Consider the following 14,643-nt stretch of genomic DNA (forward strand, 5'->3'; position numbering starts at 1 on the left):
CGTAAGGATATTGAGTAAGGCCCCATATAATCAGATTATATATCAATGCGAACATTAAGTGGAGCATATCCACCTTTTTGATGATAAGGGACTTTATTGAAGAGTGTAGTGCCTTCAGCGTACGATGTCTGCGCTGAACATGATGTCCAAATTAAACTAAAACTCTGCTGCTTGCTTATGAGACATGTCTCTCTATTCATTGCATATTCATCTTTTAAAGCCTTTTTTTTTAATTTTTTTTTAAATTTTTTTATTTTTCACACCATAAATCACAATAGCCTTTTTAATGTTACTATCATATCTACTTTTCCACCATTATCTTTGGCAGTCTATGTCTAAAAAAAATTGCCCCAAGTGTTTCCTTTAAACCCCCCCACATTTCCTGCAGCATGTAACATTTTTACCCTGTAAGATTCTGACTGTCCATACCTTCCATGCCTCTCCTAATTTTATAAACCCATCAGAATTTTATAAATTTGTATCAGAATAAAACGTGAGTGATAAGAATTAGATAGGCTGGGACCATTTTGCATGAACAAAAGAAGCTGAGGGGTGACCTCATGGAAGGTTAAAAATAATGAGGGGGTATAGATAAGGTAAATAGTCTTTTTTTTTCCCCAGGATGTGGTAATCCAACACAGGTTTAAGGTGTAAGAGGGAAGGTTTAAAGATGACTTGGGGCAGATGGTTCACACAGGTGTTGGCGAGTATTTGGAACAAGTTGCCAGAAGAAGTGGTAGAGGTTGATGCAATTAAACTGTTATGTCTCTTTGTTACTTGGGAGGCTTCTTAAATAACTTAGAGAGCAAGTTTCAAGTAACAATAGAGACTTACTGATGTCCACCACCTTCTCAGAAAACCTTTCACACACTCACATGTACATATACATATGCCCCACAGTGGTGCATTACAGTTACTACAGCGAGGAGGGTGTATTCTTACATGCTTACAAAATAGTTCACATTATCCTGTCTATATAACTAAAACATTTAAAAACAAGATTTGCAAAGGTTCATGGATAGGGAAGGTTTAAAGGGAGATAGGCCAAACACAGGCAAATGGGATTAGCTTCTAGAGGCATCTTGGTTAGCAAGAATGCAGAATGCTGCAGGGCCTGTTTCCATGTTATATACCTCATGAATCTACAAGTCCATTAACAAGAGGACACAAACAGAGGATACATGAATGAACCAGGACATGACAGATGGATTATAATGTAGACAAAGTGAGGTCATCCCCTGTGGTAGAAAGATAGAAAGGCTTTGTATTCTTGTAAATGGTGTGTAATTGTAGGATGTTGTTGTCCCAAGGAACCTGGGTGTTTTTGTACCTAAGCCTTTGAAAAAAGAATGGCGGCGCTACCAGAGCTGACACATCACTGCTCCTCAGGGTCCTACTCCTGGTCCTAATGCCAATGGCAGCATACAAACTTATAGCAGCCTGTGAAAGGAGCTGACGGTGCTTTATATTAAATCCTGCAACCACAGAGCCTGTGCCCAAGATGGTGCACCTGTGCTAAGCAGCGCACCACGCATGGTTGCAGATTCCAGGAGACCAGCAGACTGGTGTAGGGCATCAGAAATGGGGAGAATGACCCCCCCCCCCCCCCCCCGCCCCAGCAAGGGGCTCAACAGCTGAAGGACAAACATAGACTGTGGGCTGTTTGTTACTTTCGGTCGAAAGGTTCACACAGGCTGCAAGCTTCTGGAGACTTGGAGTTGAAGGACCCACACAGGCTTCAGGCTGCTGGAAATTGGCTCATGGGAACCAGCCAAAGGAGCTGTGATTTAAGAGGATGCTGATGGCAAGAAGGGCTTCCGAAGGGTCTTAGGTGCTGAAGGCTTCCAGATTGTATTGGAGGTTTGGATCTATAGCTCTGTTGGCTGATGGTTTGAACCAGAATCTGTGCAGCTCCAGAGGCTGAGGGAGTGCTGAATCCGCAGACACTCAGTGACTAGAAGGGACTCTGTTTTGCTTCTCTTTCTCTTATTGTTAGGGATGCAAGGCAATGCTCATGGTGACTCTGTTTGCCTTACCATAGACAAAATGTTGAAGCATAATTATGTCCATTACATTTTTGTCAGAATCAGAAATTACTGTCATGAACAAGTCACAAAATTTTATGTTTTGCAGCAGAATCAAAGTCCAAACATTCAGATAAACCATTTATAACAAATATATTTTTAAATAGTGCACAAAAAGTAAGGCAGTGTCTTTGGTTCATTGATTATTCAGGAATCTGATGGCAGACTCCTTGTGTCGCTGAGTGCTCGTCTTGAGGAAGTCAAGGTTCCAGTTGCATGGGGGGGTTACAGAGGCCTAGAATTCATAGCTTCTTGACCAGCACTGAGGAAATGATGTTTATGTATGAGTTGCTGTTTTTGAGATGATGGTAGGAGAGTGAAGAGGGCATGGCCTGGAAGGTGAGGGTCTTTGAGGATAGAGGCTGCTTTATTAAGATGCTTCCTCTTGTGGATGTCCTCGATGGAGTGAAGTCTGGTGCCTGTGATGTTGCAGGTCGAGTTAACAACCCTCTGGAGTTTTTTTCTTGTCCTGAGAATTGGCACCTCCATACCAGACAGTGATGGAACCAGCCAGAATGCTCTCTACAGTACACCTGTAGAGGTTTTTGAGAGTCTTCAGTGACAAAATGAATCTCCTCAAGCACCTAATAGTGTATAGCTGCTGGTGAACTGCCTTCATGATTACATCAACATGGAGGCTCCAGGACAGATCCTCAGAGATGTTGACACCCAGGAATTTGAAGTTCTTGACCTTGTCCACAACTGCGCCCTTGATGAGGACTGGGTCATGTTCCTTGACTTCCTCCTAAAGTCTACAATCATCTCCCTGGTTTTGCTAACTTTGAGCACAAGGTTGTTGGTGAGACACCACTCCCTCCTATACGCCTCTGCCAAAAGTTGTGGTGTCATTGGCAAACTTGTAGATAGCATTGGAATTGTGCCTTAGACACACAGTCATGGGTGTATAATAAGTAGAGCAGTGGGCTAAACACACATCCTTGAGGTGTGCCTGTGTTGCTAATCAGTGAAGAGGAGACATTTCCAATTCATACTGACTGTAGTCTTCCAATGAGGAAGTCAAGGTTCCAGTTGCATGGGGGGGGGGGGGGGGGGTTACAGAGGCCTAGAGTTCGTAGCTTCTTGACCAGCACTGAGGAAATGATGTTTATGTATGAGTTGCTGTTTTTGAGATGATCCAGAACTGTGTGGAGAGCCAGCGATATTGCATCCGCTGTGGAGAGATTGTGACGATAGGTGAATTGTAGCAGGTCCAGACCTTTGCTTAGGTACATGTTAATTCTGGCCATGACCAGCCTCTCAAAGCATTTCATCACAGTAGAAGTTAGTGCTACTGGGCGATAGTCATTGAAACTGATCACACTCCTCTTCTTGGGCACCAGGATGATTGCTATCCTCTGAGAGGTTGAAAATGGTGGTGAACACTCCAGGTAGTTGGTTGGCACAGATTTTCAGTACCATACCAGGTACGCCATCAGGCCTGCCACATTCACCCTCTTGAATGATGTTTTAATGTCGTACTCAGAGAGGACTGTTATGTGACAATAAAAGGAACATTTGAACCTTTGAAAACTATTACGCAGTTTCAACAGCAATTGGAGAAACTGTGTTTTGACCTTCAGTGCAAAAGGATATGAGGGCAAGGATAAAGATATTTTACTGGTATTATTTAGGAGCTCGGTAAGACCATTTCACTTGTGAATCTGCAGCGGGTCATCTACTGCATCCAGTACTCCCTTTGTGGTCTCTTCGACATCAGAGAGACTGGGCACGGGCTGGGAGATCGCTTTGTTGAGCAGCTCGCTTCTTTGCACCGCAATAGCGTAGATCACCAAGTGGCCACCTATTTCAATTCCCCATCTCATTCCCTTCTGTCCATTGTCTCATGTACTGCCAGACTGAGGCACCCTCCAAATGGACGGCATTAGTATCAACCTCTCTGGCTTTCGTTAACCACCTCCCACTTCTTCCTCCAGCTCTGACTCTCTCCCTTTTCCCTGTCTCCTTCCACACAGACATAATCAATTCTCCAAATGGACGGCATTAGTATCAACCTCTCTGGCTTTCGTTAACCACCTCCCACTTCTTCCTCCAGCTCTGACTCTCTCCCTTTTCCCTGTCTCCTTTCACACAGACATAATCAATTCCTTTATCATCTCTAAATAGCACCTTTTGTTGTTCTGGATTCCACCCCACCCCTCCACCCAGCCGGCATTGTCTGTAATCTGAGATTTCCTGCTTCTGGCTCATTCTGCTTTATTCCTTGAAGAAGGGCTCAATTCCAAAATGTCAGAAGAATAACTGGCTGAGTTCCTCCAGCATTTTGGTGTGTCTTTACTACAATCAGTGTCTGCAGGTTTTCGAGATTCACTGAGACCATATTTTTTTTAATTCTCTCTGTATTGCACAGTCATTTATTTACATTTTGTTATCTGTTTACAATTCTTTATTTGTTTATATGTGTACAATGTGTGCAGTTTTTTTTTGCTCTACCAATAACAGGTACTTCTGCCTTGCCTGCAAGAAAAAGCATTTCAGGGTTGTATGTGATGTCATGTATGTACTCTGACAATAAATCTGAAATCTAATATAAAATCTAAATCAAAACCGTATCTTGAACTTTGTGCAAGGTCTGGACCCCCTACCTAATGAAGGATATATATGTGATAGGGACAGTGGTTCATCAGAATGATTCTCGAGGTGATAAAAGGGGGTTTGAGGGTATGGAGGTAGTACAGGAAGAGGACACTGAGGGGGAAGTTCAGCTGTAATTTTACTGAATTATGGAGCAGTAATGAGGTGGAATGGTGCATTCTCCTAGTGCTATTTCTTATGTTGGATCTTGGAAATAGGAGAAGTGGTTGAATTAATAACAGGATACCTTTTGTTTCATGTTACAAAGGATTACAAAAAAAAGTCATGCTACAGTTGGTATTCCATGCAAGTCTGCTCATGACCCATGTAGCACAAAGAAAGCCTTTAATCGCTTTTCATTTTCTATTTGATTGATTTAGGTACTCAATATCAAATATATTATTTCACTGAATGCTTTTGCTTCATTCTCTCACTGTATCTGACAGTTCCATTGTAGTTATTTTCCCCCTCTTGCCTGTAGCTAATAGATTTTGTGTTACTGAGTTTTACATGAAGGTAATGATTCACAAGATAAAAAGTAAGGTACAGGAAATCTGAACTAAAAATAGAGTATGCTGATAATGTGCAGGTCACCAACTATATCACAAGGTTATTTTGTATGTCAGACCAACTCTTCAACCATGCAATATAATTCACATGGGAATGAAATGATCAAGGAGGAACTACTTCTGCAGTGGAAGCATGAAAGGTGAGGACATTTTGTGGGTCATGATTGATAATGTTCTGTAGCTTTTGTGATCATGTTCAGTAATATTGAATGATGTAAATCAAAGTTTGGGATGTATTAAAAATCCCACTTGGGATGTATTGATTTAAAGCAGTGGTGAACCAGTTACCCTGCAAGTCTTTGATAAACTTTTATTATGCTCTTACAGTTCTTGTCTCCTCATGCAGGAAGCCTAACGTAGCCTAATGGAAGGTTACAGATTAGAGCAAGCAGAATAGTTGGGAAGAAAGAAGAAGTGGATGATAATAAAATAAATTGCACATATTCTTACTACCAAGGCTAAAGTTAAGAGGTGAAATGCTTGATGTTTTTGGAAAGAGCCTTCAATAGGTATTTCACTAACATCGCTTGATGAATGTAGCAGATCTCTTTGGACTTTTGATTGACAACTATTTAATCACTGGCAATTTCCACATCTTCCGTCTGTTAAAATGATTGACACAGATTTATTTCTATTTTCTATGACATCATTATTTTGGTAAACTAAAACATTGGAAGCACTCAGTAGGTCAGGCAGCATCAATGGAAAGATAAACAGTTAATGTTCCAGAGAAGCACGAAAGCTAGAGATGCTGGAACATTATGCAGGCAAGGAATTGCTGAAAGAACTCAGCAGGGCAGACAGCACCCATGTCAGTGTTTGGGGTCGGAACCCTTAATCAAGGCTGATGTTAATGCTCCAAGTCTGGAACCCTTCATAAGAGCAGTTTGATTTGCCCAGTTCAATTTCTGATGAAGGTTCCCAATACCTGAAAATAAACAGATCCTATTCCCTGATGAGATGAATAGTTCCAGGACTGTATTTTCCGTTTTTAATCTCAAATTTCTAAAGAATCTACATTTTAAAAAAAAATTAATTGTCATAATACCATATGATGAACTGGATGGCAGAAGGCAGATGGCAAATTAGATAAACTTGGATAAATTAAATTAAAATAGCTGGAAATACTTAGCTGTTCAGGCAGTGTAAATGGAGTGATAAACCGACTTAAAATTGTTTTAGTTTTCAGTAAAAATGGGAAACAAGTTTTGAGAAACAGAAAAAGTGGAGGAAGCATATGAGCCATCAAATGAGAAAGTTGGTGACAACATAGGAACATAGGAAGTAAGAACAGGAGTAGGCCAAAAATGGCCCATCGAGCCTGCTCCGCCATTCAATAAGATCATGGCTGATCTAATTTATGACCTAACTCCACCTACCTGCCTTCTCCCCATATCCCCTAATTCCTCTATCATGTAAAAATTTATCTAACCGAATTTTAAATATGTTTAATGAAGTAGCCTCAACCACTTCCCTGGTTAGAGAATTCCAAACATTCACTACTCTCTGGGAAAAACTATTTTTCCTCATCTCTGTCCTAAATCTACTCCCCCGAATCTTGAGACTGAGTCCTCTGCTTTTAGTTTCCCCGGCCAGCTCAAAAAACCTTCCTACATCTATCCTTCATAATCCTATATGTTTCTATAAGATCTCCTCTCATTCTTCTGAACTCGAGCGATTACAATCCTAGATGATTTAATCTTTCATCATAAGTCAACCCCCTTCATCCCAGGGATCAACCTAGTAAACCTCCTCTGGACCGTCTCCAAAGCCAGTATATCCTTCCTCAAATATGGAGACCAGAACTGGACACAGTACTCCAGGTGCGGTCTCACCAGTACCTTGTACAGTTGCAACATTACCTCCCTACTCCTGAATTCAATTCCTCTAGCGATGAAGGCCAACATTCCATTTGCCTTCTTAATAACCTGCTGTATCTGCAACCTAACTTCTTGCGATTCATGCACAAGCACTCCCAAGTCCCTCTGCACAACAGCATCCTGTAGTTTTTCACCCTTTAAATAATATTCAGCTCTTTTATTTTTTGCCAAAGTGGATAACCTCACACTTACTAACATTTTAGGTAAAATTAAGTAAATTAAATTGTTTGTTGTTCTCTGTACCGAGATACAGTGAAGCACATCGATTTATGTGTTATTTGAGCAAGTTGAATCATACTTAAGAGCATAAAGTATTGCAAAATAAAACAAAAGTGGACATGCTGAATTTCCTTTGACCTTCTAAGGAGGTTGAGGCTCTTTTGGATGTAGCATCAACATTGTTGGACGAGCTCAGATCGTTGGTGACCAAAGAACTGTTAGTGAAGGCAGAATTTAGTGATAGGACTAGGAAATGGTTTTACAGGTAGATTTTGGATATTTTTGTTGTCTAATAATCTTTTGTGTTCTTAAGGCAGAGAACACAAGCATCCCTATTCATGATCTGATGCAACGACCAGCAGACGTCCATACACAATCTGATGATAAATTCTGATGACCACAATCATTTCAGTATGTTTTTATCATGCTTTCTTCAGTATTCTGTTCTCCCCCACCCATTCCAATCGCAATACTGGGGCTAACTCTTTTCCTGCTATTCCAATCAGTTGAGAAAAAATCTTGAGATAACTCTTGTTTCATTTAATTTGCTACTCAGAGAAGAAAACTCAATGGCAACAGCCACTGTGTAGGGTCACACATACTGTCATTTGAATTAAAGTGCTGCCAGATTGATACTGGCCACCATAGAATGAAGAATGATGTTTTGTTCATTCAGGATTAAAGGCAACCTCCAAGTTATGGCACATACTTTATTTCAGTAACTGAATTTCGCTCTTGCGGAGTTATAACCAAAAAATTTGACATATGGAATAAAATTTGCTCTTACAGAATTTGTGTGAGAAAAGTAAATAAATACAAAACATTACTCTTCAACTTGTGTTTCTTGATGTATGCACAGATGATGCAGCTTCACATTATGGAAAATCACTTTATGGACAATTTAATAAAGCAACACAATCCCCTACACCCTCTGCTAACACAACGGCTGCCTGTACAGTGCTTTGCTGCTTGAATTTTTGTTGTTATTTGATATTTTGCATCCCAGATATAGTTGCAGAATGAATCCTTGTATCCAACCTTCTTTGACACAAAAGATTTGTCACAGTTGCAAACATAACTTTGTTGGGAGCAGTGCCGGCCGCTGATGATGATGTAAGCAATGCGATGCGTGGGAGTAATAGCACGCATGCGTGGGTGTGTTAAGTGAGTGATGAATCTCAAATGCAGGAGGAGGAGAGTGAGAGTGTCAGGATCACCTGTGTGGCAGTGAGCCAATGAGAGGGTCAGAGGACCAATCGCACCCTTGTCAGTCAGACTGTGCATCACCTGTCTTCCACTATCATATGAGGCCAGGCCGAACTGTCAGCCCTCCGGACCGTTACATTGTGGTGTACATGTGAAAAACAAAATCTGATAATCACATTCACTTGTCAACTTGCTTCAGGATCTGCAGATACAGAACATGTAAAGAATAGCTTCCTTCCTTACAAAATTATATGTAAAGATTTTTTTGTGCACACAGGCAGTCTGTTTGCAAGGCATCAGTTCCTAAACCTGAGAAAACCCAATTATAGAAATTATAGAAATTCTGAAAGCCATCTCAGCTACCGGGTAGTTGTTCTTTTAAAATGTAATAATTGATACAATGATGTTGTAGCTTAGCAAGAATTCACAGCAGCTTTGTGTTAAATTACAAAAAGATGGCCTGAAATTTGGGCATCCACTCTTCCCTCCCATCCATCTATCCCATAGGCTTTCCCATTGCAACCTCAGAAGGTGCACCATTAGAGAGTACTCATTACACTATAATGAATGATTTGCAAAAAAGACAGACTGGAACTAAAAGAATTCCATTCTATCAACTAAATATTCCACTTGCTTTTGGCAGGTATTGAGAAGGACTGGATTCTGAAATTCATTAATTAATCAGATCATTCTAAATTGGGTTCAACAATGTGTAACATTGGTGGGGTGGGGGGGGGGGGGGGTCACGTGATGGAGTAGTGGCCAGTCGGGTAGAACTTGCCCTCTCCAGAAAAAATAACATTTTGTTTGGAAAAAACAGAGCTCAAATAAATCTCAAGAAATAGAAGATAAAGTTACAGAGAAGAGGCAGAAGATGGCACCCAAAGAAGAGAAAGTAAGAAAAACTGAAAAAAAAGAAGGAAAGAGAAGGAAGAAGAAGGCCTTACCTGCCCACGGGAGCAAGGAGCTACGGTGGTGAAGAGCAGCCGATCTCCGAGGTTCGTGAGTGCCCAGCGAAGTTGCGACCCCCCCCCCCCCCCCCCGGACTGGTGGACTTAAAGAATAGCTCTCAGAGCCAAACAAAAGTGCGCAACTGTGCATGTGCGAGGAGTCGCATGTGGGCAGTAAACAATCAAAGGACAAAGTGAACACCAGCGGGAAGGGTGCTCAACCGAGGAGTGGGCAGCTACAGCGCGACCAGCTGAAGGACGCCCAGCATCGGGGCGCTCAGCTGGAGGAGACCTACAATCAAGAAAAACAAAAAAGCAGCGAGGAAAGAATAGAGGAGCCGGAAGAGAGGGAGAACGGCGACAGGGTGACTGACGACGAGATGATCAACGGCAGGAGGCCCGAAAGGCGGATGGTCTGCGACTGGAGGCCCAACAGCAAGAGGCCCAGCAAGAGGAGGCCCGACCAAGACATAGAAGTAACATCAGAAAGAGCAGAAGAGACACAGACACAAAGAGAAGAAGAAGACAAACACAGGTACAGACACAGAAGAAGAGGAGGAAGAAGACCAAGATCTTCACAGGGAAAAAGAAGGTAAAACAGATGGACAAAATATAAATAAAGCCTTTTTTGAAGAACAAATGAGGTCATTAAAAGAATGGTTATCATTAGAATATAGTGCAATTAAAAGAAAAATGAAAAGAGCAGAAGATAAAATGCAAAGTTTAGAACTCATCATGACAGAAATAGGGAAAAGAGTAGAGAATGTGGAAGAGCGGGAAACTGCTGTAGAAATGGAAGTAAATAATTTAAGAGAAAAATTGTAAGAAAGTGACATAAAAATTAAAGAGACACAAGAGTTGTTATCTCAGAAATGGAAAATTATAGTAGGCGAAACAACATAAAAATAGTGGGCCTGAAGGAGAATGAAGAAGGCTCAGATATGAAGGAATTTATAAAAGGATGGATCCCGAAAGTTTTGCGAACGACAGAATTGCATGAAGAAATAGAAATAGAAAGGGCACATAGAGCACTAGCTCTGAAACCGCAGTGACATCAAAAACTGAGATCCACCTTAGTAAAACTTTTAAGATATATGATAAGAGAGAATATACTGGTCGGGCAAGGAATAAAGTTAGAGAAGATAATAAGCCGTTGGAATATAAGGGACAAAAATATTTTTTTACCCGGACAGAAGTTTTGAACTCTTAAAGAAGAGGAAGAAATTTAAGATGGCAAAAACGATTTTATGGAAGAAAGGTTATAAATTCATGTTAAGACATCCAGCTGTACTTAAAGTATTTATACCTGAGGAACAAAACAGGCTGTTCTCGGATCCAGAGAAAGCACAAGAATTTGCAGAACATTTGCAGGACAGAACAGATGTAACAAGAAATAAGACCGGCAATAAAATATACAAAAAGATGTAATAATATAAAGTAAAAATAATGTATATGTAAAGATCTAAAGATGGAAAAGAGAAGGGAAGTGAAGGAAGGAAGAAGGGGGGGGAAAAGTGAGAGCTTTGTTATATATATAGAAAATCTGTTTTCTGAGGGCGGCTGGGGGGGGGAGAGAATAACTGTCAGTTGACGCTTGCGAGTAAGATTGCAAACCAAATGGAAAGAAGAGTTGTGGCTGCCCGGCAAGGGATAAGGGGCAACCCAGAGAGGGGGGTGGGTTCATTTGGGGTTAAGGTGTTATTGGTTGTGGGGATTGTTGGAGTATTTTATGTTTTAAATGTGTTGTCATACATTGAGTTTAAAAAGGGAAATTTAAAAGATAAAAATGGGAAAAAAGGGGATGGAGGTGGTGAGGAGGCGGAAAAGAGGTGTAAACAAGATATAAGATGACCACGTTGAACTATATGACTATATGAACATTAATGGAATACATAACCAAATTAAAAGGAAGAGGCTACTAAATTTACGGAAAAAAATAAAAATATAGATATAGCATTTGTGCAGGAAACACATCTAACCGAAGTGGAACGTAACAAATTGAAGAGAGACTGGGTAGGACACGTAGCGGCAGCATCATATAATTCAAAAGCTGGGGCTGTAACCATATTAGTTAACAAAAATGTGCCAATCAAGATAGAGGAGGAAATAACAGATCCAGCAGGGAGGTATGTAATGATAAAGTGTCAGATATACTCACAATTTTGGAATTTGTTCAATATATATGCACCTAACGATTAGGATCAAAAGTTTATGCAAGATTTTTTTTTTAAGATTGCAGATACTCAAGGAAATATATTGATAGGAGGGGATTTTAACCTTAATTTGGATCCAATGTTGGATAAAACTGGACAAAAGACAAGCAAAAAGAATAAAGTAGCCAAATTTATGGTTAAATCAATGCAGGAAATGAAACTTATGGATATATGGAGGAGACAGCACCCAAAAGAGAAGGAATATTTATATTACTCGAGGAGGCATAAAACATACTCAAGGATTGATATGTTTTTGTTGTCAGCTCATATTCAAGGGAGAGTCAGGAAAACTGAGTATAAAGCTAGACTACTTTAAGATCATTCACCCCTGCTGTTAGCAATAGAACTGGAGGACATCCCATCATGATCATATAGATGGAGGTTAAACCCCATGCTACTTAAAGGCAAGAATTTAGAGAATTTATTGAATGTCAAATTAAAACATATTTCAAAATAAACACTGAATTGGTTAAAGATAAATTTATACTATGGTAATGAAAGCCTTCATTAGAGGACAGATAATAAGTTATGTAACTAAGATGAAAAAGGAATACAATTGGGAAATAGAGCAGCTGGAAAGGGAGATAGCAAGTACAGAAAAGGAATGAGTGAAAAGGGACAATATAAAGTAAAAGAGAGAATTGGCGGACAAAAAAATAAAATGAAACATTACAAACGTACAAGGTGGAGAAAAACATAATGAAAACAAAGCAAAAGTATTACTAATTGGGCCTGGCAACTTAAAACAGAACAAGCTAAAAGAACTGTATTGGCATCAAGGAAAAGGACAAACAAATCACATATAACCCAACAGAGATTAATGAAAAATTTAAGGAATTTTATGAACAATTATATCAAACTGAGAATGAGGGGAAAAATTATAAAATAGAAGAGTTTTTAGCTAAAATTGAACTGCCAAAATTGCAAGTAGAGGATCAAAACAAACTGATAAAACCATTTGAATTAGAGGAAGTACAGGATATATTAAAAAAGCTGCTGAACAATAAAACACCAGGAGAGGATGGATTTCCAATAGAATTTTATAAAACATTTAAAGAGTTATTAATTCCTCCTCTCCTGGAAGTAATGAATCAGGTAGGAGAAACACTGAACTTACCAGGCTCATGCAAGACAGCAATAATTACAGTAATACCAAAGATGGGGAATGATCCATTAACACCAGTATCATATAGACCAATATCCTTACTTAACTCAGATTATAAGATAATAGCAAAATTATTAGCAAACAAATTGGCCCACTGTGTACCAAAAATAGTAAAACAAGATCAAACTGGATTTGTCAAGAAAAGACGGAACAGTGGACAATGTCTGTAAACTTACTAATTTTATTCATGCAGCTCAAGGGAGTAAAAAACGACTGGATTACAGGATTATATTACAAAGGTAGTAGTAAATGGATATGTATCGAACCAATTCAAATTAAGTAGATCAACTAGGCAAGGATGTCCATTATCCCCCTCATTGTTCACCTTAGCAATAGAACCATTGGCAGAGCTGATAAGAAAAGAAAAGAAAAGGGATAAAAATAAAGGAGAAGGAGTAAAAAATCAGTTTATTTGCAGATGACATCATAGTATACCTAACAACAGAACCAGAGAAATCAATAAAAGAACTACATAAGAAATTGAAGGAATATGGAGAAATATCGAGGTATAAGGTCAACGCAAATAAAGGTGAAGTGATGCCAATGAATAGTGTGGATTATACAGAACTTAAAAAAGAATCTCCATTTAAATGGCAAACAGAAGCAATCTGATACCTATGTATCAGGTTAGACAATAACAAGTCACTTGTACAAACTAAATTATCAGCCATTAATAAAGAAATTACAGGAAGACTTAGAACATTGGAAAGAACTACCGCTAACATTGATGGGGAGGGTGAACTGCATTAAAATGAATGTGTTCCCAAGGATACAATACTTATTTCAAACGTTACCAATTCCTTTGACAGAGAAATTCTTTGTTGAACTAAGGAGAATAATAAGGAAATTCTTGTGGAAAGGGGGGAAACCGAGGGTAGCACTAGATAAATTAACAGAGAGGTATAACCAAGGTGGTTTGCAGTAACCAAACTTCAGAAGTTATTATAGATCCGCACAATTAAAGTATTTATCAGATTTTTACCAGACAAGAGAAAAACCAGATTGGACTAAGATAGAATTAGATAAAATAAGAGAGAAGGTAACTGGAACATATACCTTATAAATGGGATGAAAAGCTGGTGCAATATAACAGCTCACCAATATTGCATCATTTACTTAATATATGGAAGAAGGTACTTATAGAAAGGAAAAAAAATAAATGACCAAAAAAACTATTGACGCAAAATCCACTAATCCCTTTTACAATAGATAACCTTTTCTTTAGAGAATGGGAGAGAAAAGGAACCAAGAGAATATAAAATTGTTTTTTGGGAAATAATTTATTAACATTTGAACAGGTGAAGGACAAATATGGAAGAACTCACAGTACAATGTTTGCATACCATCAACTGAAAGCCTATTTAAAGGATAAATTGGGAAACAGATTGACATTACCAGAAGGAAGCAGCTTTGAATATGTGATTAAAGATACAATGATAATTAAAATATTTATAACAAATATGTATATTAAGCTGCAAAGTAAGGAAAATGATGAAATAAGCTATAAACCCAAACAAAAGTGGAAAAAGAATTTAAATATAAAGATAAAGAAAGAAACTTGGGAAAAGTTATGTTCCGGAACTATGAAGAATACAATAAACACAAGGTTATGTATGTTACAGTATAATTGGTTACACAGGTTATATGTCACTCCTCAAAAATTAAATGAATGGGATCCAACATTATCAGATAGGTGTTTTCGGTGTAAAAAATGAAATGGGAACAACAATACATGAAATTTGGGCATGTACAAAAGTGAATACGT

General features: G+C 39.0%; 1 protein-coding gene across 4 annotated transcripts in view; it reads left to right on the forward strand.

Moving 5' to 3' along the window:
* The window catches only part of LOC138760479 (protein kinase C epsilon type), a 680,128-nt gene that overhangs the window by 304,073 nt on the left and 361,412 nt on the right, over window positions 1-14,643 (forward strand). The window contains exon 1 of one of the 4 annotated variants that reach the window (XM_069931098.1): window positions 7,666-7,755. The exons of the other annotated variants lie outside the window; for them this stretch is intronic. Coding sequence (XP_069787199.1) covers window positions 7,725-7,755 — 31 coding nt within the window. The 5' untranslated portion in view covers window positions 7,666-7,724. Of the gene's footprint in view, window positions 1-7,665; window positions 7,756-14,643 lie in introns of those variants that run through there. 4 annotated transcript variants of the gene reach the window in all.

Source organism: Narcine bancroftii, chromosome 4, assembly GCF_036971445.1.
Source record: "Narcine bancroftii isolate sNarBan1 chromosome 4, sNarBan1.hap1, whole genome shotgun sequence".
NCBI classification, from domain to species: Eukaryota; Metazoa; Chordata; class Chondrichthyes; order Torpediniformes; family Narcinidae; genus Narcine; species Narcine bancroftii.